At 39.5% G+C, this 25577-nt stretch overlaps 2 protein-coding genes across 36 annotated transcripts in view; one reads left to right on the plus strand and one right to left on the minus strand.

Annotated features, from left to right (window-relative positions):
- Positions 1 to 25577, plus strand: part of NUDT13 (nudix hydrolase 13) — a 39967-nt gene that overhangs the window by 9841 nt on the left and 4549 nt on the right. For 7 of the 29 annotated variants that reach the window (XR_014828112.1, XR_014828113.1, XR_014828114.1 and 4 more), the window contains 6 exons: positions 17352 to 17443; positions 21693 to 21832; positions 23013 to 23147; positions 23978 to 24084; positions 25020 to 25145; positions 25311 to 25422. Coding sequence is in view for 25 of the 29 variants with exons in the window: in XM_021074324.2 (XP_020929983.2) it covers positions 17361 to 17443; positions 21693 to 21832; positions 23013 to 23147; positions 23978 to 24084; positions 25020 to 25145; positions 25311 to 25422 (703 nt within the window). In the remaining 4 variants the exon portion in view is untranslated. Of the gene's footprint in view, positions 1 to 10004; positions 10193 to 17351; positions 17444 to 20502; positions 20642 to 21692; positions 21833 to 23012; positions 23148 to 23977; positions 24085 to 25019; positions 25146 to 25310; positions 25423 to 25577 lie in introns of those variants that run through there. The other 22 variants (XR_002338955.2, XM_084997348.1, XM_021074330.2 and 19 more) reach the window with 16 other exon arrangements.
- ECD (ecdysoneless cell cycle regulator) overlaps positions 23952 to 25577 on the minus strand; it is a 114492-nt gene continuing 112866 nt past the window's right edge. For 4 of the 7 annotated variants that reach the window (XR_014828102.1, XM_084997309.1, XM_084997312.1 and 1 more), the window contains one exon: positions 23952 to 25213. Coding sequence is in view for 3 of the 7 variants with exons in the window: in XM_084997309.1 (XP_084853435.1) it covers positions 25158 to 25213 (56 nt within the window). In the remaining 4 variants the exon portion in view is untranslated. The remainder of the gene's footprint in view (positions 25214 to 25577) is intronic. The other 3 variants (XR_014828099.1, XR_014828103.1, XR_014828101.1) reach the window with 1 other exon arrangement.

Consider the following 25577-nt stretch of genomic DNA (forward strand, 5'->3'; position numbering starts at 1 on the left):
GTTAACTTACTAAAAGGCAGAGTTGTTTGTAACTGTAGGATTACCTAGCCTCTCAACCTATATACTGCTTAAACAAAACAAGCCAAACTTTTCCTTTACAAAACCTATTACTAGAATTTGTATTTATTAATTTATACCTGGAATTGACACCATGGGTTGCCTACCTAGTATTCATTCCCCCTTTCACCAACCTTTCCAGACTTTCCAAACTGCCCAGGCTTTCAGTTTAGATGTGACTTGTACTTCAGCTTGGGATGTGAAAACTGCAAGGAATTTTGCTTCCACCCTTACGATGAAGAAAAAGCCAGATAATTCACAAAATTGTAAATGTTCTTGAGCATATCAAACAGCTGAGGGTGCAAGGCAACCAAGTAACCTGAGTTCCAAGAAGAAATGGGACACAATGTTTAAACCTTTGCAGAGTAAGAGAAAATTCAGAAATCCTAACTAATTGTTAAAGTCAAAGTGTATCAGTGTATTAGGCACAAGAGGAGACTATAGTTGCTGTTCTTCCCACAAGCTTAGTGGTGCTCAAATGAAAGACTGGGAGCAGGGCAGGAGATCACAGAGCTGCACTGAATGGTGCAGACATAAAGGAGGTAAATGGCAGCTTCTAGGAGTTGGACATAAAGCCTCCCTACCCAGTCCTTTTGCCTTAGCAATCCCATTCCACAAAGCAAAAGCCTTAAGCCAGTGGATCTGGAGCAGCAAATCCTTTAGCCCCCATGCCACAGATGAAGATCCCTTGTGGATGAACAAACTATATCTTTCAGGGAGAGTCAGAAAATCCTCTTGGACCCTGTATCTTCCTACACTGATAACAAGCTGAGGTCTAGTGCTGAGGGAGGTGCAGGAAATTCTTATCTAAGACCAACTATAGATAAAAGTTGGTGGCTATCTTTCAGGAGAGGCTGAAAAAGTCCCAACTCCCAAGGCATAGCCACGTACGGGACCTGCCTAAGAAGGATACTAGTCCAGACGACTGAGAATCTCTATACAAGCTCAAGCTAATGCTGAGTGTGAGAGAGAGCCCCTCTATGGCATAAGAATGCAGGGACAATTGAAAGCCCAGGGAGAAGCAGGAACACAGAAAAACTCTCTGGCATCCCAGCCCCCACACTAGGCACAAGGACACAGCATCTTCCTGCTAAAGAAATTTGCAGAAATTTTGCCCAGCTCAACTCCTAACTAGACTGAGCCAACCCCCTGCCCTGCATTAAAAACCTGACAGAAGAAGAGGTGTGTTCATTGCAAGGTTTGGGCACAATTCACTAGAATATAGTACTATTCTACATACAATGTCCTGCATTCATTAGAAAACCATGATACACACAAAACAAACAAATTAAAAAACTCACTGTCAAGAGATAAAGTATCAACAGAAATGGACTTGGAGATAAGCTAGATGTTAGTGCTATCAGATAAGGACTTTAACTAAATAAGCAAAAAAGTAAAAGTGGACATGTATGAACAAATGGGAAATTTCAGTAGAGAGATGAAATTGTAATAGTCAAATGAAGTGAGGCTAGCTTGAAGTTTGCCCACTCATTCATTTATTTCTTCTGCAAATAATATTATTTTCGTTCCCCCCAAAATTTTTAGATTAAAAAAAATAGTCAAATGAAATGCTAAGGGAAAAAAAATCTCATGATATTCAGAGATGAGTAATTCTTCTGATAGACTTATTGATTACTCAACACAGCTGAGAAAAGATCAAGTCATCAAAATTATATACAAAGAAGAAAACAAGTGAAAAGCAAATAGAATATCCAAAAGCTGTGGGACAATATCAAACAATCCTGGGTTTGCTGGATTGTAGCTGAGTCCCAGAACAGGAGAGAAAATGGGGTTCCAGAAATATTCGCAGGAATTCCTGTTGTGGCTCAGCAGTTAAGGAGTCTGACTAGCATCCATGAGGACGCAGGTTTGATGCCTCACTTTGCTCAGTGGGTTAAGGATCCTGCGTTGCCATGAGCTGTGGTGTAGGTTGCAGATGCCACTCGGATCCCGAGTTGCTGTGGCTTTGGTGAAGGCCAGCAGCTACAGCTCCAATTCAGCCCTTAGCCTGGGAACCTCCATATGCTGCGGGTGTGGTCCTAAATAAGCAAAAAAAAAAAAAAAAGAAAAAAGAAATATTTGCAGATAATGGCAGAAAACATTCCCCAAACAATGCAATATATCAAACTGAAGATTTAGGAAATTTTCTCCCAAATCAGGGGTGGCTCCTCACCCTGACAAACCTGACTCACATTAGTAATGTGACAGTCTGTCTTGCCACAGTAATTGGTTTAGGGGATGGGCACTTAACCCAGGCCCCAAACAATTCATGACATTCCTTTGACCTCAGGAATTGTTTGGATAGGGGCTCAGATAGTGGAAATTATAACCTAACGGGATACAAATAGAGTTAAGACCAATATTTTTGCTTCAAAGCTGAGGGAAGACACACTCTTTGGATAAGAACAAGAAGGTATATAGCCCTGAGATCAGGCAGGCATTCTTCAGCTATGATGGAAGGCAACTTGAGGACAAAGACAGCACATGAAATAGGTCAGAGGTGAGAGAAACTGAGAAAAACATTTATCCAGTGGTATCTAAGGCCTGAACTATAGTTGAATGTTTTAGCTATGTAAGCTAATAAGTTCCCTTATTTTTTAAGCAAATTAAATTTCCATTTTTTCAAATCTTGATTGCAAGTAACCAACATATCTTAACTGACATAGTACCCTAGCGCTAGTATTATGAGTCATTGCAGAGAAGGCTCCAATTCAGCTCTCAACTGTTCTTTGGTTTTGAACCACATTTCTCTCTCTCTCTCCCTCTTTTTTTTTTTTTTTTTTGCCATGCCTGTAGCATATGGAAGTTCTCAGGCCAGAGATTGAACTCACGTGCCACAACAGTGACCAGAGCCACAGCAGTGACAATGCCAGATCCCCCACCTGCTAGGCCACCAGGGAACTCCTGATTAATCCTAATCTTAATGGATAAAGAGGTAAAGAAGTAAAGAGAAGAATTCCTACTTACAGCAACTATAATTAGTCTTTTTAAATGCTGGTTTTAAGTCAACCCTGAAGTTAAAGAACACTGATTTATATCCTATACCAATTTAAGGAATACTGTTAATAGAACTACTGTGGTAGAGTGATTGCACTAATGGCCTCTTGTCTTCCCTACTTCCTGTATTAACTCCTGTGCAGTAAAAAATTTTACCTTGGCCAAATGAGGTCTGGTTTTTGCCCTCAGTTCTGGGAGGTAATCTCTGGCCTGACAGGAGTGCCTCTGTTTGCCTGAGGGCCTTGGTCACAGTGGATAGTCTAACAATGTTATTTAGGGTGGGGTTGGCCCCACTCAGTAGAGTAGGAGGAAGCTACACCAGGATACCCAACAGTATGATTTAGGGTGGGGGCTTTGCATGGCAGTGCATGGTAAAACTCTGGATACTAAAGCTCGGGTGAGTTTCCTGGTTGGCAATATCCTATATGCATTGTCATGCACTGATGCTGAGAAAAGAATGCATCCTGACTCTTTGAGGAGAAAAAGTGGAAGCTCCATATTTAGTTCTTCCCCAGACTTCACCTTATATGCTTATCCCCTTGGCTGATTTTATTTATTTATTTATTTATGGCTGCACCTATGGCATGTGGAAGTTCCCAGGCCAGGGATCAAATCTGTACCACTGCAGTGACCCTAGCTGCTGCAGTGACAATGCCAGATCCTTAGCCCACTGCACCAAAAGGGAACTCCCTCTCCTTGTCTGATTTTTTTTTTTTTTTGCCTTTTTTTAAGGTCCACACCCATGGCATATGGAGGTTCCCAGGCTAGGGGTCCAATCGGAGCTATAGCTACCAGCCTATGCCACAACCACAGCAATGCCAGATCCAAACCACATCTGCAACCTACACCACAGCTCACGGCAATGCTGGATCCTTAAGTAAGGCCAGGGATCGAGGCCAGGGATTGAACCGGCAACCTCATGGTTCCTAGTCAGATTCATTTCTGCTGTGCCACACGAGAACTCCCCCTTGTCTGATTTTAATCTGTATTCCTACCCTGTAATAAGCCATAACCATGAGTAAAATAGCTTTCAGTAGTTTTGTGAGTCCTATTGAAACTGAGAATGGTTTTGGGAACCCATTGAACTTGCAGTTGGTATTGGAAGTGACAGTGAGTTCTTAATGAGGACTGTTTCCTGTAACTTTGTAGTTGACCTAAACCCTTTATTCTTCCTCACAACACACTTTGCCATGTAACGTTGTGATACCTTCTGACTGTAACTCTGGGCCTGAACATATAATATGCTTTGACTATCATACAGGCAGAGTCTTGCATATTTCTACTTGTGTTTTTACCCTCTTCCATCATCCTCAAAAGAATGTGCCCATGCTAGCTCACTAGAAAATGACAGACACGTGGAGCAGAGCCAATTCACCCCCAATGTCCTAGCCACCAACATCTTAGATTACCCAGCTGTACACCACTCCTAGACATGTAAATGAGCCTGACAAGGATCAGCAGAAGCACCTAGCCCATCACTCCAGGTATGTGAGTAATAAACACTTGTTTTATGGCTCTGTGATTTTGTGATTATTGTTATGAAGCATTATTGTGGCAATATATAACTGGTAACAACTACCTCCTAAACTTCCATTGTGATGTCGGAATATAGAGTGCATGGATAATGTAAATCAGGGGGAAATCTCCAATTCTTTCATTCAACACTGAAAACTTAATGATCATGTGTGTAGTTAATCCTTACATTATAGAATATTAGAGATTTAGGGTTAACTCCAACTGAAGCCTGGAAAAGTGGAATAAGCACCATATCAGGTAACAGAAAAAATTAATTTACTGCAGGAATGTAACGACATACAGTGTACACTTTGTCTAATACTCAGAACCCTTCTAAATATTGGGGTAAAGATGAAACTATACAAGACACTAGAGAAGTGAAAGTTAGCTATTGTTATAACCTATCATTGAAAGTCTTTTTCCAGACCTTTTAACTGATAATGAAATTGACAATCGTATCTTTTTCTTTTTTAATTTTGCCAACTTTCTGATGGCACTGCTAGAGACTACAATGAAATGGCCCACAGGGAGTCATAAAAACAAAAAAAAAATTAAAAAGGGAAGAGTTAAATAAAATAGAGTAAGAGTTCAGTTCACAGGAAATAGAAACCCATACTCAGCCCATGACACATATCAGTCATGTATTCAAATTAATTTTAACTTGGTGTACCCTAATTGTTCTTGTTTTCCAGCTGAGATGGCCTTTAGTCTTGGTTCTATTCATTGCTGTGCGTTAAACATTAAGTTTGGGAAGGTGGAAGAGAACAGAAACTATTGTACTTTGCTCTTAAAGAGAAGCATAAGGATCTACCAATGTTTACAGCACTCTGGCTATGCAGACACACAGGGCTCTTTGCCAAGGGTTCTTATTTAAGGGTCCCTCATGTACACAACCTCCCACCCTGTTTTCTCAGATCTATTTCTTGCCCCACATGAAGTGAGACAATATCAAACTGAAAACCTGCTCACAGAATGAACTTGCAAAATTTTCTCTAAGTTTGCTCAGGTGTCCCTGCATCCTAATGTTCACTATTGTAATGGGTCAAACACTGAGTAAATGGGCTGCTGTCTCACGTACTTATACGCATATTTGCTCTTATTCTTCCTCTGCCTCCCTCTCTCACACATATAGCCAATACATACATGCAAGTGCATTATTCATTTTTGCTGGCAGAGACAATATATTATTCACCATTGTATCCCCAATTCTAGCTTGATGCTTGCCACATGATAGGTTTTCAGTAAGTATATGTTCAATGAATTAATAAATACATATCTTTAAAATACATTATTACTTTCTCTACCAAAAGCTAGACTGGGGAGTCAATGACTTGAGGCTCAATTTTTGCCTTTCAAACAGTGTACAGTCTTAAAATATTATGTAATTAAACAAATGCCATTGCTTTGAACTTAAGAATGTCTTAGGAAAGACAATTTACCTTATGACCTAAAAAAAATGAGGATTGTAGTCACACCATATCTACTGCATTTACTACACATGTACTATGATTGTTTAACATATGATTTAGTTGAATATTTTTAGCAGCTTTACTAACCTAAAATTCAAATAACATAGAACTTAGCCATTTAAAGTTGATGATTCAGTGATCTTTAGTAGGTTCACAGAATTGTTCAACCATCATCACAATCAATTTTGCAACATTTCATCACTCCAAAAACAAAACAACTCAAGAAGCCTCTGTTTCCACTAGCAGTCATCCCCATTCTCCAACACTTCCCCCACCTCCACTTCTAGGTAACCTCTAATTTATTTTGTCTCTATAAATTTGCCTTTTCTATACATTTTATATAAATGCAATGTGTGATCTTTAGGGAATGGATTCTTTCCTTTAGTGTTTCATTCATGTTGCAGTAATACATTCATTTATATTGCTGGATAAAATAGTTTATGGATATACTACATTTTGTTTATCCATTCATCGTGTTTGTTCATCGCTGGTGGACATTTGGATTGTTTCTACTTTTTGGTTATTTTGAATGTTTGAATGATACTGCTATGAAAATTTGTGTACACGTTTTTGTGTGGACATATGTTTTCAATTCTCTTGAATATACACCCAAGAGTGGAATTACTGGGTCATTTGGTAACTCTATATTTAGCTTTTTGTGGAACTGCCAAACTGTTTTCCAAAGCAGCTACACCACTTGCAATCCCATAAGCTGTATATGAGGATTCCATTTTCTCCACATCCTCACCAATCCTTGTCATCATCTGCCCTTTTGATGTGAAGAGCCTAGTGGGTATGAAGTGGTATCTTGACATGATTTTGATTCACAGTTCCCCAGTGGCTAATGATGAGCATCTTTTCATGTACTTTTGAGTAATTTCTGTATCTTCTTTGGAGAAATATCTATTCATATTCTCCACTTATTTTAAAACTCAGTTATTTATGTTTTTATTACTGAGTTGTAAGTGTTCTTTACATATTCTGGATACAAGTCTTTTTTTTTTTTTTTTGTCTTTTTAGGACTGCACCCACAGTATATGGAGGTTCCCAGGCTAGGGGTTTAATCAGAGCTGTGGCTGCCAGCCTATGCCACAGCCACAGCAAGGCAGGATCCGAGCTGCGTCTATGACCTACACCACAGCTCATGGCAATGCCGGATCCTTAACCCACTGAAGGAGGCCAGGGATTGAACCTGTGTTCTCATGGATACTAGTCAGATTCATTTCCGCTGAGCCATGACAGGAACTCCTGGACACAAGTCATTTATCAAATGTATGACTGGCAATATCTTGCCCCCAATTCTATGAGTTGTCTTTTCAAGTTCTTGGTGGGATTGTTTGCAACACAAAAGTTTTTTAATTTTTTGAAATCCTAATTTTCCTTTCGTTGCTTGTGCAAACAAGCTAACTGTGATGCTGATAGGGGTGCACTGAACCTGCAGATCAATTAGAGGAATATGACCATCTTAACAAAATGAGGTTTTCCAATCTACTAACATAAGATTATTTCCATCATTCCAATATTTTCCAATATTATATTCAGCTTTCCTGTCCTACACCCAGTCAGAGGTACAATCCAGGTCTATAGTACATATGGTAGTCAAAGGCACAGGTCCATCTAAGTCAGACAGGCTTGGGTTAAAATCTGGCCTTTCTACTAACTAGCTATGTAGATATGGACAAGTTATTTAACTTTTCTATGCCTCTGCTTTCTCATTTGTAAAGTGCAAATAATAATATACATCTTATAGGACATGAGGATTAATGATAAATATGTGAAACACTTTGCATAGCGCCTTGAATACGGTAAATGCTCAATTAATCTTAGCTATTTGTCTTAGTCCGTTTGGGCTGCTATCACAGAATACCACAGAGTGGGTGGCTTATAAAAAACAAACTTATTTCTCACAGTTCTGGAGGCTGGAATTCCAAGATCAGGGTGCCAGCATGGTCAGGTTCTGATGAAGACCCTCTTCCAAGCTGCAGATTTCTTACAGTATCCTCATATGGTGAAATGAGCAAGGGAGCTCTCTTAGGCCTCTATTACATAAGAGCATTCATCTATTCTTAATGGCTCCATCCACATGACCCAATCTCCTCTCAAAGGCCTGGACTCCTAATAGTATCAAATTGGGCATCAGGATTTCAACATATGAATTTGGGAGGAGAATGCAAATATTTAGACCATGGCACTATATATGTATAGTTGTGTGTGTGTGTATGTGTGCGTGTGTGTGTGTGTGTGTGTGCGCGTGTGTGTGGTCTTTTTGTCTTTTAGGGCCGCACCTAAGGCACATAGAGCTTCCCAGGCTAGGGGCTGAATCGGAGCTGTAGCCACCAGCCTACGCCACAGCCATAGCAACACCGGATCTGAGCTGCGTCTGCAGCCTACACCCCAGCTCACAGCAACGCCGGATCCTTGACCCACTGAGCAAGGCCAGGGATTGAACCCACAATCTCATGGTTCCTAGTCAGATTCGTTTCCGCTGCGCCACCACAGGAACTCCTATTTTTTTTAAATTATTATAGTTCTTAGCACTTAATTGCTTAAAAATATACAGTTAGTTTGATTAAAAAATAAATTCTAGAGCCCTAACTTTCTAAGCATGTTTCCCCATCACTTTGGAAATCACTTGCTTTATATCTTGTTTCTCTCAAATTTTCTGTGCCTTCCTTAAGGATAATGAGCCAACCTGCTAAAATAACCCAACCTGCAAAAGACTTGGGTTCATGTGCTGATAGGTCCAAAAGGAAAACTGGTCAACTAACTAGAACTACTACACTTCCTTCCCATGTAACCTAGGTATATATTAACAACAACATTCAAGATTTAATAACTCTTATCCCCTACAGTCTAACCTCCTTTAAAGGGATTTTTTTTAAAACATTAAGTCAGATAATTTTACTCTCCTGCTCAAAATCTTTTGTAATATCCCAATCCTCTCAGTGTAAAAACTAAAAGCATTACAATGACTGTATAAGAATTGTAATATGTGTAATGAACCATGTGATCTGGTGCTTCGCTGTTCTTTAACCTTATCTCTGACCACCATGCTTTCTCCTAGCCGTTCCTCAAAACTGCCACGCATATTTCCACCCCAGGGCCTTTGCATTTGCTAATTTTTTTTTTTTTTTTCTGTCTGTAAATGTCTTCCCATAGATATCCACTTGGCTTCCTTCCTTAGCCCTTCAGGGTCTTTGCTCAAATGTCACCCTAACAATAAAGCTTACTACCCTACATAAAATAGCAAAATCCTCCTTCCCCTTGTCTTGCTTTATTTTCCCCCCTGGCACTTTAAACCACCTGATACACTGTGTATCTATTATTTGTTTCTTCCTCCAGAATATAAATTACATGGGGACAGAAATTTTTGTGTGTTTTGTTCCCTGCTGTATCCTGTGCAGGTAACAGTCCCAGGTACTTGTTAAATATATGTGAAAGAATGGCCTTCGAAACTGAACAGCACCAAAGTAATTTTGTTGGGAGACTGCTCTCAGTCAGATGGAATCCTCTTGCCCTGGTTGATTAAGGGATGAATTTTACCATAAGCTCTAACACACCTTGACACAGTCTTATCCTTTTAAATTGGCAGAATTTCATGAAATGTTACTGGGCAGACAGAGAGAATTAGAGATACAAAAAGGTTGAAAGGTATCTGAATTCCCACACCAACACTCCTCTCTCTCTCACCCCCGAATATGCCTTCTGTGTAAGAGGATGGGTTTAAAGACTATCATTTTGTTATTGAAAAATAGGATCTAATATTAGAACTACCAGAGCAGTTCTCCTGTTAATGGATTTAGAACTTATAGACGATCATACTTTTCACAACCATGGTTAACTTGGCAGTTGGAAGACATAGTAGCTTGCGTGGGCATTGAATTACATTTCCCAGAGTGCATCTGTAGGAGGGTTCTGGGAAGTGTGGCAGAAGCATGCTTTTGACAATTGTGGTTAACTTTGGAGAGCTCAGCAGCAGGCATGAAGATTGAACTACATTTCCCAGAATGCATCTCTAGAAGGATTGTGGGAAGTGTGGCTGAGGCAGCAATCGTCCTTTGAGGAAAGGGAGTTCTAACTCCCAAGAACATTTGGAGCTTCCTGGTTTCTGCTGATTCTTGGGGCCTAGGAAGGCACCTCCAACAAAATTCAGAGTAAGTACAGAGGAAGAGAAACTTATTCAGGTTCTAAGTGCAAGAATGATATTATGGGGAGGTATAATCAGAACTTGAAAAAAGCTTTCTGTCAGATTCTTTTCTTTCTTGCACCAGATAATCACATTTTTGGATCACAACTTGAGGAGCTATCATATTAACGATAGCTAATTATTTTCTGATTTTTTTTTTTTGAAGAGTCATTTAAAGATAAAATTTGTTTACTTCTCTGCATTGTGCCTGAATTACTTTGAATTAAGGGAGGAAAAATTATTTCTTAGAAAGCAAACCATAAAGCTGGCCGGTGAGAACTTAAAAAACTGTTTTCCAGTGGTTTTTCAGTTTTGCATATTTCCCATCCACAATCCTGAAAAGTCAGACTTCCTGGAAAGGACTCTCAAACTACTGGACCTGGCTTCTTCCTGGTAGATGTAACCACAAAGATTGGGATTGGGCTTTTTTTGTCATGCTGTAATGCTTTATAAATTAATCTTTCTTCTATTACGATGAACAAGATGAGAAACGTGTGAATCATTTATTACAGGAGGTTCAGAGAAATTGTTCATCTTTAGGTCCTTGCCCCATCATGTAATAGCTTTTGGTCAAAATAATACCTTTCATTTCTATCAGTTTTTCTAAAAAATTACTTTTTAAAATACTTATATTTATTTAAAAATATTTTTTCTTTTTTGTTTTTATCTTTTCTTTTTTTCTTTTTAGAAAGTACTTTTAAAAAACTTAAATAGTGGAGTTCCCGTCATGGCTCAGTGGTTAACGAATCTGACTAGGAACCATGAGGTTGCGGGTTCAATCCCTGGCCTCACTCAGTGGGTTAAGGATACGGCGTTGCCGTGAGCTGTGGTGTAGGTTGCAGACGCGGCTCGGATCCAGCATTGCTGTGGCTCTGGCGTAGACTGGTGGCTACAGCTCCTATTAGACCCCTAGCCTGGGAACCTCCATATGCCGTGGGGGGTGGCCCAAGAAATGGTAAAAAGATTTTAAAAAACCCAAAATCTGACACTGTCATAATACACTTTATTTATTTATTTATTTATTTTTGTCTTTTTAGGGCCACACCCTCGGCATATGGATGTTCCCTGGCTAGGGGTCTAATTGGAGCTATATAGCTGCCGGCCTATGCCAGAGCCACAGCAATGCCAGATTCGAGCTGCGTCTATGGCCTACACCAGAGCTCACGGCAACGCCGGATCTTTAACGTGCTGAGCAAGGCCAGGGAGGAACCCAAAACCTCATGGTTACTAGTTGATTCGTTTCCACTGGGCCACAATGGGAACTCCTGTCATAATACGCTTTAGATCCCCTTTCTCTCCTTCCTTCCCCTGTGAGAAGTAAAACAGAAATCAAGCTCCCCAACAAGTTAGGTGACAGCACCAGGTCACAAATTCAGTCAGTGGGAGAGCCAAGAACAAAAGTCCTAGTCTCTCCAGTACTTAATTGCTTGGGAGGAGACACGCATTTGCACAGTAAACAAAATAAAAGGCAGGCCTGAGCTTGCCATCTAAAGTAAAATAATGGTGCTCATACTTTCTTCCAAAACTGATTTTGTGAATAGTGCCTTTTTATACCCAGTACTTAGTACACTTAATGCCATAATAGTTGCCAATTCAAACCAAAACAACTATTCTGTTCCTAATGGGGAATCTGAGCAGCTGGATGTGAGTTTCATATGGATCATGCTTATTAGTTGTTGACCAGCATGTTGCTAAGTCAAAATATTTTGAATAATATATCACACCAAAGATTCCTAACGGTGAAAATCACAAACCTTTTCAGAAAAGCAGTAGCAAATTTTCTCTGCATTAGATTTCTAAATAATATAGGGCCATAAAAATTATATTTTTATACTATAAGTAATTTCACATATCCTCTTGACTGTTAAAAAAGGCTCCTTTTTTCCTTAGGTTCAGTCTGAATGACAGCTTCACAGAGAAAAGCAATACATACAGCAGTGGTTCCTACATTATGTTTCAGTAATCATATTGTGGCAAATGCAGCAAATGTACCATAGTATTTTAAAAATTAGAGCTGTCAAAAAGTAGAGTAAAACCACAATAAATAAATGAGCACAGGACATCAAACAGACAACTTACAAAAAGGGAGCTAGAACTACTAAATCTGAAAACACTTTGAATTTGAGATTCAAAGAAATGACCACTATTTATAGTGAACAAAGAAGGAATGATGGGCCTTCTGGTGGTCAAGTCCTACTTTGTGCTCCCTTGACTTTCCCTGCTACAGAGAGACACACAGGAAGCTGGCTATGTTTGTTGTTTTCTTTCTTTCTTTTTTTTTGATTTTTTGCCTTTTTCTAGGGCCGCTCCTGTGGCATGTGGAGGTTCCCAGGCTAGGGGTCTAATCGGAGCTGTAGCTGTTGGCCTATGCCAGAGCCACAGCAATGAGGGATCCAAGCTGCGTCTGTGACCTACACCACAGCTCATGGCAACGCTGGATCCCCAACCCACTGAGCGAGGCCAGGGATCGAACCTGCAACCTCATGGTTCCTAGTCGGATTCATTAACCACTGAGCCACAATGGGAACTCCGATTGTTTTCTTTTTTTAATGAAACTAGATTTCTGCTTACAGAAACCTGCTCAGCCTCTCCCCAGTACCCTTGGCTCAGCCTCTCCTTGATGCACAGGAATTGAAACAAGGCAGGTGTGGAATGGCCACCAACTCTAACTCCATGACTGCCAGGAGGGGAGACTATGTAGAAAGAGCCCTGTGATTTTATTTATTTGTTTGTTTGTTTCTGCTTTTTTAAGGGCCACACCCGTTGCATATGGAAGTTCCCAGGCTAGGGGTGGAATTGGAGCTGCAGCTGCCAGCCTATGTCACAGCTACAGCAACATAGATCCGAGTCACGTCTGCAACCTACATCACACCTCAGGGCAACACAGGAACCTTAACCCACTGAGTGAGGCCAGGGATTGAACCCACATCCTCATGGATACTAGTTGGGTTCTTAACCCACTGAGCCTCAGTGGAAATTCCCAGAACCAAGTAATTTTATTTTATTTTATTTATTTATTTATTTATTTTTGTCTTTTTGCCATTTCTTGGGCCGCTCCCTCAGCATATGGAGGTTCCCAGGCTAGGGGTCGAATCGGAGCTGTAGCCACCAGCCTACGCCAGAGCCACAGCAACGCAGGATCCGAGCTGCGTCTGCGACCTACACCACAGCTCACGGCAACGCCAGATCGTTAACCCACTGAGCAAGGGCAGGGATCAAACCCGCTTCGGCAGCACATATACTAAAACCAAGTGATTTTAAAACATAGTTCTGTGTTGGGAAACTTATCTTAAAGAGGTAACCTGAAGAGTTCCCGCTGTAGTGCAGTGGTTAAGAATCTGATTGTAGTGGCTCAGGTCTCTATGGAGGCATGGGTTCAATCTGCCGCCAGTGCAGTGGGTTAAAGGATCTGGCCTTGCAGCATCTTCAGCATTGGTTGCAGCTACAGCTCAGATTCAGTCCTTTGCCCTTGAACTTCCGTATTCTGTGATTACAGCCATAAAAGAAAAAAAAAAGGTAACCTGGAAATATCAGCACAGGGATATTTAGTAGTATTCTATTTCTGGGAATCTAAAATCAGAGCCACCTAAATGTACAAAATTATGGGAATATTCAGCAAAATAAGCATGGGAGTCTACTTGATTAATATGCAGCCAAAAATAAATTAAAAGAGCTTATACAAAAGTACAGAAAACTGCTTATGACATTTCATGAAAGCAAGTTGAAATAATGTTTACTCTGATTATAAATATGTAAAGGTTGTATGTACAAGTGACAAATAAGTAAATTATTTTAATGTGGTGATACTATGGGTGCTCTCACAATTCTGTTTTCTAGATGTCCTGTAATACAGTTATATTAATTTCATAATTTAAATTATCTATTTGAAAGAGAAAAATACAGCTGAATTTTAAATAAATCATTTTCTCTTTTTGACTTTTAAGTAGTCTATACCGCTTTTTAAAAAGGTATGATTAGATAAGCAATGAGATCCTGCTGTGTAGCACTGGGAACTATGTCTAGGCACTTACGATGGAGCATGATAATGTGAGAAAAAAGAATCCATACATGTATGTGTAACTGGGTCACCATGCTGTACAGTAAAAAATTGACAGAACACTGCAAACCAGCTATAATAGAAAAAAATAAAAATCATTATAGAAAATTTAAAAAAATAAATAAAAAGGTGTATATAAAAAAATATACCAAGGCCCATTAAGAAAAGGTATTAGACTTAATCTTTACTAGGTTTATGAGTATACCAATGAAGGTACAATTCTCAGTTAAAATATGTCTTGTTTTCCTCTTTATTATCTTTTTTTTTTTTTTTAAAGCTGCATTAGGAACTTTACTATGTCTTCTACAAGCTCTGTGACCACCAACCTCTGAGTCAGCAGGCCATGATTAATCCACAATTGGATAAGGTTAATAGTAGGCATTGCATTTTGGCCAAACATCAAGCAGCACAGCACAGTGGGCCACACAGATTAGCTGGTAGTCATAACTACAAATAGCTCTTACAGCCTCACCAAAGGAATTCAAGGAACTCACCAAAGGAATTCTCTATGGCTCTCAGGGAATATGATGAAATGCTACTGGGAACAATGGCCTGGAAAAAGCTTCATAGTGCCATTGGTCCTGGGAACTACTGCTTTATTACATGTTATCATACAAGAAATATGAACCCATGGTAAATATTTTTTTAAGTACAGAAATACAAAAAGTAAAAATTACAAGTACTTTTTCAATTCTTATCTCCATGTCACCCTTTCAAATGAGTCACTGTTAACAGTTTGGCATGTGGACTTCTAGTCATTTAAAAAATATAAGTATGTATCTAATTAATTATACTGGTATGTATATATATATTTTTCTTTATAAGTTAATTACATCATGCTAAACCAACCAAATGCTACTTTCTTTTCTTACTTAATATATTCTGAATATTTTTCCCTGATACTGCATACATATTTTTCCATTTTTATTATCTTTGTTTTTAACAACTGTGAATTATTCCATTGTATCATAATTTTCATTTAACACTCATGTACATATCCTTTCCTTTCTAGGATAAATTCCTAGAAGTGGAATTGCTAGGGGAAAGGGATGCTGATTTTCACATTGGAAAATATCTCCAATTTGCCCTCCAAAAATGTGTCAGTTTACATTCCCAGAGTTGTATACGAGACAGAAATATTGACCCTTTTGGGGGGCTGCACCCACGGAATGTGGAAGTTTTGGGGCCAGGGATCAAACCTGCACTGCAGTCGCGAACCTGTGCCACAGCTGTGGCAACACCAGATCCTTAACCCACTGTGCCACAAGGGAACTTCCCAGAAATACTGACTTTAAATTAATTTCCTCCAGTATATCACACAAATGTTTGGTTTATTAAAACAGAAATTATACTTTTAATATTCTCCTAGAATACTGTGTAACCCACATATCACATACTGCCTTCTGTGAAAGCTGTATATTTGTTTTCTCCCCTCCTGCAAGAGTGGGGTCGGAATTTTCATCCTGTACATTTTTTTGCCTCTTAAGAGAGCCTGCATAAAGTCAGTACTCAATAAATACTTTGTTGAATGTCTCTTACTAAATATAAATTACCCTTGACTAGGACATAGATTGGAGCCAAAACTGTGCAAGGATTAGTCATCAGTGATTCATAATTATGCAACCAGGAAATAGGCCTAAACTTTAGATGTTCCTTGGTGATTTAATGTCACAGCTTGCTTCTCTTGGGCACAGTTGAAAGGGTGGTTTGTTATTTAACTACACTAATTTTCTCATTTCAGCGGAGCTTCTTTGACTTTTTTTGTTGCTAGTATGAACTATACTTTTCATGGGGAAATGAAACATTTACTGATACACAATTTAAAAGGAATCACCTTCTACAGAACAGATTCTTAAGATGCAGAACATTTTTTCCTTTCACATGAGATATAAAAAAATAGAAAATCTTAGTTAGATCCATGTAGATTTGTATATCTGCCTATCGAAATATTTTTCTCATGCCTGTGATTTTACATTTGTCTTATCTACTGGATTCTTCTTACTTCATTCCCCTTTTTTTGGCCATGCCTTTGGCAAGTGGAAGTTCCCAGACCAGGAATCAAACCTGTACTGTAACAGCAACCGAAGCCACTGCAGTGATAATGCCAGAGCCTTAACGTGCTGTGCCACAAGAGAACTCCTTCTTACTTCATTTTCAAAGGGACTTTGTTTTTCACGTATTCTGAGAAATTTGGCACCATTACTCTGGAGCCACTCCCAGGCTTACTTGATCTAGTAGGGAAATATTTACTGCTGTGACAAACTTCAAAATTTCAGTGACTGAGTATGGTAGAAGCCTATTTTTCACTCATAAAATAATCCAAAGTGGGGAGTCTTTGGTCAGTGAGTAGCTTCTTTCCATGCAGTGATTCAAGGATCCAGGCTGTTCACCTAACGGCTCTCCATTCCTAAGTCTTCCAAGCAGGTGCGGAAAGAGGATGGAGAAGGCAAAGGCTCTACTTAACTGCTTCAGTCTAGAAGAGATATACATCACTTCCACTCACATTCCATTGTTAAGACTTAGTTTGTCCTGCTGTATAGCCCAGGGAACTATATCTGATCACTTGTGATGGAACATGATGGAGGATAATGTGAAAAAAAGAATGTACATATATGTATAACTTTGCTGTACAGCAGAAATTGACAGGACACTGTAAATAAAGCATAATAAAAAATTAAAAAAAAAAAAAAAGAGTTTGTGTCCCACCAAAGGAGGTGAGAGATGTAGGCCTTGGGTTGGCAACTACTTCTCAGTAAGAATTCCACAATATGGAAGGAGGAACACTTATTTTTGGTGGCTAGTTAGCTGATTCTCACAGCGACCTTTTAGGTAGGCAGAACAGGTTTCAGTAGATGAGGGAAGGAGTACTAAAAGTCAAAATCCTACAGTTAGTTAGCAGTAGAAATGCAATTCAGAAGTCAGATCATCTGACCCTTACACAGTTTATCTTTCCTTAATATTAAATAGTGATCCTATTCTGGCTTAAAGTATAACCCTCTTGATGATTCATTACTTTAAATTTCATGCTATTATCTTTTAAAATTTTTTTTAAACTCCTTTTTCCCCTAAGGACCTGATAATGTCCCTGTTTTGTGGAACTGCTTGCAGGACAAAATCTTTTTTGTGCTATAGGCTGCTGTCAACTTTTGTCACTAAGACACGGTGAGTTTTGACCAAACTGAGCTCTGATTATTTTATCTTTGGCCCATTAAATTGTAAAATATAAATATCTCAAAATCCTGTATTGAGGATTAGGATATATGATTGAGATTTATATATTGGAAGTTCCTGTCATGGTACAGTGGTAACGAGCCCGACTAGTATCCACAAGGACGTGGGTTTGATCCCTGGCCTCTCTCAGTGGGTTAAAGGATCCATCATTGCCATGAGCTGTGGTATAGGTCGAAGGCAAGGCTCAGATCCCACATTGCTGTGGCCATGGCATAGGCTGGCAGCTGCAGCTCCATTTCAGCCCCTAGCCTGGGATTTCTATATGCCACAGGTGCGACCCTAAAAAGCAAAGTAAAGCAAAGAAAAGATTTACATATAAAGATGCTCATTACAAATTATATATAATTAGAGAAATTCTAAACTAAATTTCCAACAATATATAAAATATCTGACCTACTTAAGTTCTATTAAGATAAGAACTTTGTCTTTTCACTATGGTACACCTAGTGCTTTTATAAAACTCCAGTATCTAGCACATAGTAGGCACTGAAATATTGTTGAATGGATGAATGAACAGTAAGAGAACTTAATTTATGGAACACTCATATGATGAAATTAAAAACCATATTGAATAATATTTCATGAATGTTCCTGAAAATAAGGTAGCTAACTCTAGTCCCCACCCCACCCTCCAACTCCCACTCCCAAGAACTAAACTTCAATGAACAGTAGACTTGAAAAACAAATAACAACAACAACAACAACAAAAACTACAGAAATACAAGAAGGTGATAAAGGACTTTTTTGTCCTTAGCCTGGGCAAATATGCTATCTGTGAATTTGAAATCACTAGCCTGCTCTCATGCAGTTTGGGGATTTAAATTTGCACTATCTATGCAGTGTGGTCCAAAAACTTCCAATCTAAGAAAAGAATTTAAGTTGTATTAGTAGACTTACTAATACACTTGCAAAAGCAAATTTAAAACCCCTTGGGAAGGACATACTCAAAACCAGGGCTTCCCATATTGAAAACTCTGCCATACAAGAGTGCCCAGTCCAAAATTTAAAGGCACATACCAGCTATAATGGAAAAAAAGAAAAATCATTATAAAATAAAAAAGTTTAAAAGCACATAAACATATACAATCTTACGTGAGCCAGAGTAAGAAATCAATAAAATTATAATACTTATTTTAGAAATGACCGGACGTTTAGGTTATTTACAGTTCCCATGCAGAGACTCTGAGAACAAAACAGAATTACTGAATAATCTAAAAAAATGAGTGATAATTAGATATATTGAAAATTAATTAAAAATCATAAGAAAAATAAAATTTGGAATTCCTGTCCTGGCTCAGTGGTTAATGAACCTGACTAGCATCCATGAGGACGTGGGTTTGATCCCTGACCTCACCCAGTGGGTTAAAGATCTGGAGTTGCCCTGAGCTGTGGTGTAGGTCACAGACGAGGCTCCGATCCCATGTGGCTGAGGCTGTGGTGTAGGCCGGCAGCTACAGCTCTGGTTGGACCCCTAGCCTAGGAATCTCCATATGTTGAGGATATGGCCCTAGAAAAGATAAAAAGACAAAAGAAAAAGAAAATTCTATCAATAAAGAATATGGTGTGAAAAAAATATTAATATGTTTCTTAAAAAGTCTACAAGGAGTTCCCTTGCACAGTGGGTTAAGGATCCAGCTTTATCATTGCAACATCTGAGATTGCTGCTGTGACATGGGTTCAGTTCCTACCCTGGGATATCCCATGCTATGGGCATGGCCAAAAAAAGACTACAAATCAGTAGATCGATTCTAAAAGTACTTTTTATATATATGTATAGATGCATAATAGTAATAAATAGTTTGGAGACTTCCAGAGTGTAAACAGTGATTATCTGAGTGGTGGGATTCTTCATGATTTCTTTTTCTTTTTCTTTTTTTTTTTTTTTTTGTCTTTTTAGGGCTGCACCCTTGGTATATGGAGGTTTCCAGGCTAGGGGTCCAATCAGAGCTGTAGCTGCCGGCCTATACCACAGCCACAGCCACACCAGATCTGAGCTGCATCTGCAACCTCACCATAGCTCATGGCAACACCGGATCCTTAACCCACTGAGCAGGGCCAGGGGTTGAACTTGCAACCTCATGGTTCCTAGTTGGATTTGTTTCCACTGCGCCACGATGGGAACTCCTTGATGATTTTTCTTTTTTTTTTTTAAATTGGTAACTGCATTTTAGGATTGCTCTAAAATGACTAAAAATTGTTTGGAGTTACTGCTGTGGCACAGTGGGTTAAAGATCCAGCATTGTCTCTGTGGTGGCGTGGGTTTGACCCTGGCCCAGCAGAGTGGGTTAAGGATCTGGCATTGCCACAGCTGTGGTGTAGATCACAGCTGTGGCTCAGATTCAGTCCTTGGCCCAGGAACATATATATGCTATGGGTGCAGCCAAAAAACAAAAAAATAAAATTAAAAATAAATAAATAAGAAAAACAGTTTGATAATCTTAGTGTTGTGGTTTCCATACTGTTAAAACCAAGGGGGAAAATGCATTTTTAAAAATAGTGTTCTGATCAAGAAGAATATAAGGCACTTTTTGAATCTCAGTCCCAATTCCAGGGTATCCCGGGTTTAAGATCTTACCTGGATGTTTTCTTAGGTGTTTTGCTTTTCAGGGTCATTAGGGCAAAGCACAGGTTGTACCACTGCTACTGTTCTTTTATGAAGGCAGCAGTGTTTGTTCTATTTATATTTGGTAACTTCTGAGTGGCACATGTCTCTCCTTTGACATAAATTGAGTCTTTGTCCCAGGAGGTTGTAGTCACTCATAATAAGTTTAAAAATATTATGAGTATTAAAATTTCAGCCTTCTTTTATCTTCTATTTATAAAAAGCTCATTGTAATTTCTTTTATTGTAGTCAAAAATAGATCCCTACAAATGTCACTGGGGCATGTTTATCATTTTGCTTTGTAGTATCATGAGGTCCTAACTCTACTGGTGTGACAAAATCTCCTGGATCCTACAGAAAATATCTATAAACTGTGTTTCCCACTTAGGTGAGAAAATACGCCATATACCTGAGAGTAAGGCTTTCAACAGTCAAAAATCCTTATCCCTAAGGCCCTAGAAGGAGAATCCACATTCAGTCCTCCTTGAATCATGCAGATCCTGCCCTGATTTCCAAGGCCCTTGAAGGTACAGAAAAGTCCAGAACTTGCTCCATTACTTTTTTTTTCCTTTTAAAGAGAAACCACTTATAGGATGTTTTCTTTTCCACATTTTTTTTTGGGGGGGGGGTCTTTTATCTTTTTAGGGCCTCACTTGAGGCATATGGATGTTCCCAGGCTGGGGGGGGTCTACACCACAGCTGCCAGCCTACACCACAGCCACAGCAACACTGGATCCTTAACCTGATGAGCAAGGCCAGGGATTGAACCTGCAACTTCATGGTTCCTAGTCGGATTCGTTTCCACTGCACCACCACAGGAACTCCTCTTTTTCTACATTTTAATTTTGGCTACTGAAAATATTATACTTATTAAATAAGTGTAGGTCAGGTCTGGCTTTACTTTTATCAGTGGTCCCTTCAGTAGAGATAAGGAGCTGATAGCATCCACTTGGAGGACTAGATGTTTGAAACAAGAGGGCACTGAAGATAAAATTTGCTCTTTATCATCCCTGACTGAATGAGGGTTTCTGAAGTTATAGTGCTTGCACCTTGCCTGCAATAATAAAAGTCTGCTCCCATTCTAGGTGCTCTGTGGTTGATGTTTTATCACTGCCCTTGTTTTTCTTTCACTTCACTGCATGTAAATTCTTGCCTCACAGCGTGATATTGGCAAAGGTTCAATTCAGTAAATATTTATTACCCTTGAAGTTCAATTCAGTGACTATTGAATCGAGCCACTCAATATGCTAATTACTGGTGCTACAGAACCAGGGCAGACACTACCCTTAAGGAGATCATAGTCTTTAAGAGGAGAGGGACAGATGAACAAATAGTAACATTTAAGCACAACTACGTAAGTATGTGCAAGGTATACATTAGGGCAAAGGAGGGAATGATTGCCTACAGCCATCATTTTGTAAAGCAATCAAATCCTTTTGTAAAGCAAGTTAGGCTGTAAATAAATAACAGGAAATAACTGTGGTAGGTGAGCAGGGCAGAAACAGAATTCTCAAAAATGGATGCTGTACAAGTAACTAACTCTGGTTTTGTAATGCTGTGATTATTTCCAAAATACAGGTATTTATTTGAGCTGAAGGAAGATGATGATGCATGTAAAAAAGCCCAGCAGACAGGAGCATTTTACCTCTTTCATAGCCTGGCTCCTTTGCTTCAGAAATCAGAACATCAATACCTGGCCCCCAAGCATAGCCTATTAGGTAAGCCCAAAGTGGACCAGTAGCATAGACCAGCCTATGCAGAATTCAGTCCATATCGAATCTCTGAGAAGAGTCCTTTGACTTTATTTATCTATTTATATTTTGGCCACACCTCAGCATGTGGAAGTTCTCAGGGCCACCTCAGACTTTAGAGTGACCTTTTTCACAATGCTTCTGCCAATTAATTAGTGTATGAACCTGAATTGCCCAGTTGAAAAGTATTTGATGATGGTATGAACCACTACTGCCTTCAACCGAGGGTCAGAATGTAAAAGTTCCCAGGCCAGGGACTGAACCCAAGCCGCTGCAGTGACAATGCTGGATCCTTAACCCACTGCACCACAAGAGAACTACACCCCCCCCCTTTTTTTGTCTTTTTGTCATTTCTAGGGCCACTCCCACAGCACATGGAAATTCCCAGGCTAGGGATCTAATCGGAGCTGTAGCCGCCAGCCTACACCACAGCTCACCACAACGCCCGATCCTCAACCCACTGAGCAAGGGCCAGGGATCGAACTGTTCCACAACCTCATGGTTCCTAGTCGGATTCATTAACCACTGAGCCATGACGGGAACTCCTCCCCCCTTTTTTAATCTGCTTTCCAAATTGGAACCCGTGCCTGTTTTGTAAATAAATTTTCGCTGGAACACAGCTACACTCATTCACTTACATATTGTCTATGGCTGATTTCGCTCTACAAGGGCAGAACAGAGTAACTGTGACAGAGACCATATGGCTCAAAAAGCTTAACTATTTGCCAGCCCTTGCCTTGGACCAGCAATTTCTAGCCTCCATGGAGCTGTTCACTGTTACATTGTTTAGGATCTGCATCATGACTTAATTTCTCTCCGCAGGGTTTAAAGTAAATGTAAACTAAAGTTAATTTCTTTTGAAAACCCTTGTAGGGTATATATGCTCCTTTCGTGATATAATCATAGAGTAACACAGTGTTACACAATAGGAATTCCTTGAGTCTCAACTCTTCAGGTTTCTGATGGAAAACAGAGGCCTAGAGAGGTTATGTGATTAGACCAAGATTACACAGCTATTTAGCTGCAGGGAGGAGACTGGATACCAGGTGTACCTACTTCAAGTTGAAGTAGATGGTTTCCAATCAGTGTTGTATGGCTCTGGAGGTTTAATTAAAACCCTCGTTTTGTTGTCTTTTCTGTTTCTTAGAGTTGGAAAGGCTCCTGGGTAAGCTTGGACAGGACACACAAAGAATAGAAGACTCTGTGCTGATTGGATGCTCTGAACAGCAAGAAGCATGGTTCGCCCTGGATCTAGGTCTAAACAGCTCCTCTTCCATAAATGGTACATACCATTTCTGAAGGGTACTGCCCAGTGGTTCTTAGACTTTGGGATTCCATACAATAGTAAAATTTCAAAGAACATTTTAGGAATACAGAACATTTTCAATGTTTTTAAGTTAGGACATAAAAAATAATTACCGTCTACTATCATCATCACTTAAAAGAACATTTTAATGCTTGCTTTCTCAGCTACCCTCAGGTGGTAGGTACTCAAATGTTTATATTGTATTATTCTCTGTACCTTTATATAACTTACATGCCTTAAATATTGCCTAAGAGACGTTTTAAAATTCATGACATTATTCTTATTTCTTTTATCAATGCAGGTAAATAAACATATTACCTTGGAGTGGCCCTAGGTCTTCAGACCTGCATTTGGGAAGCAGTTTGCTATAGGCTCATGGCTCTTGTCAGGCTTTCCTCTCTTCCAGGGTGTAGGTGTAAATGTAATGATACTGGAATGAGGTTCAGATAGGAGCTTAGAGGTCCCACATTTCATCTTTTTTCCCAGGGATGGTGTGTGGCTAGAGCAAATATTCTCATGGCCCTGAAGAGGATCTTGAGAAATACTATGCTCTAATGTTTCCCAAGTTGCTTGAATATAGGAAACTCCTGATGCTTGTTAAAAAATAAAGATTTCTGGGCCTCACTCACCTGCTATTCACAATCTCCAGGTAGGGGCTTGGGAACCTGTATATATTTTTTTATTCTCCCTAGTTTAGTCTTATTAGGTGAGTTTGGGAAACACTGTTCTAACAGGATATACTTGAGAGGGTCCTGGAGGCAAAATCTGACATTTGTTTCATTTCATTCTCTTTTCTAATTTTTTAGCTTCCTTACAGAAATCTGAAATGGAGAAAGAGCTCAAAGGGTCTTTTATTGAGCTGAGGAAGGCTCTATTTCAGCTGAATGTGAAGGATGCCTCCTTGCTATCCACGGTAGATTGAGTTCTTTGTTCTGTAGGAAATCAAATGAGAAACATTTGATTTCTTATCGTGCAGCTCACAGTCCTTCCTACAAACCTTGGCAGAAGGGCAATGCACTGAAGGGAGGTTGCTTATTCTTCTTTCTTTTATCCTGTTTTTGGCAGGACTGTTAGTACCACTTTCTCCTAAGGACGTGACATATCTAAGGGCTGACAGATCAGCCTCATAAATATCTTTTAATGACCACAGCATGGCATATATATCATCATGAGAAATTATTTTATATTGCTTTAATATCTTGTCCTCCAGCTTTACATTTCACTTGCTAAAGTGCTTCTGATTGTCCATTTAATTTAAAGAGGTATCATTTATTTGCAAAAAAAAATTCCAACTTTAATTAGAGGAGAGTATATGTTGGGATGTATTATACTGGAAATATTTTGTTTTTAAGCTAGGTCATAACTACATGGGTGCTCATTATAATACTTTATACATTTTTAAAATCATTATATGGGAGCTCCCATTGTAGGCTCAGGGGTAATGAACCCAGCTAGTATCCATGAAAATGTGGGTTCGATCTCTGGCCCTACTCAGTGGGTAAATGATCTGGTGTTGCTGTGGCTGTGGCCGGCAGCTGTAGCTGCGATTTGACCCCGAGCCCGGGAACGTCCATGTGCCCCTGGTGCTGCCCTGAAAAGAAACAAAATTCATAATACATTTAAAATAAGATTTTTAAAAATTCATACCTCAGATGCTACAGGACTATGTTCAGATAGTTTCCTTATTTTAAAGAACTATTTAAAGTAGGTGAGCTGCAAAAGGCTCACCTACTTTAAATAGTATTTCGAGGCTGTCCTTTGAGTTGCTCTAAATAGTAGCCCTAGTGCCATTATAGATGAACCCCACATTCTCTCCAAATGAAACCAAGCCCATGTTTGTACTCCTAGGCTCAGGCTCTTCTCCATTGGCATGGTGTTCATCAGTTTTGCAGCAGAAGTGGGCAGCCCACCAAGAAGAATATGGCTGGCAGCAAGCGCGTGTGCCCTTCCAATGAGATCATCTATTATCCACAGGTGAGTATTGCTTCAAAAGGACAGTAAACCAAGAAGGCTGTGCACTACTCTGTCCTGGGGATGGAAGCCTGTAAAACGAAAAGGCTTTCTTTAGTTATCCTTTCCTTCATATCATTAACAGGCTCCAAAGCCCTAGTGTCTTACGTTTCCATCTCCTTTTCCTAGATGGCTCCTGTGGTGATCACTCTGGTGTCAGATGGGACTCGCTGCCTGCTTGCCCGCCAGAGTTCCTTTCCCAAGGGAATGTATTCTGCCTTGGCAGGTTTTTGTGATATAGGTAAGGAATTTAGCGCATGTACAGATGACATTGGAGGACATGAAAGCTTATAATAGTACATATTTGTCTTGCTGTCATAGTGCTTGGAGTCTCAAGCACATTCTTCACTATAACGTCAAGAAAACTGCCTTCTGGCATTATAATTTTCTAATATT

Source organism: Sus scrofa, chromosome 14 (genome assembly GCF_054392235.1).
Source record: "Sus scrofa isolate SSC_HxYL_T2T_F1_AM1 chromosome 14, Sscrofa_HxYL_maternal_Yorkshire_Landrace_v2.0, whole genome shotgun sequence".
Lineage (NCBI taxonomy): Eukaryota > Metazoa > Chordata > Mammalia > Artiodactyla > Suidae > Sus > Sus scrofa.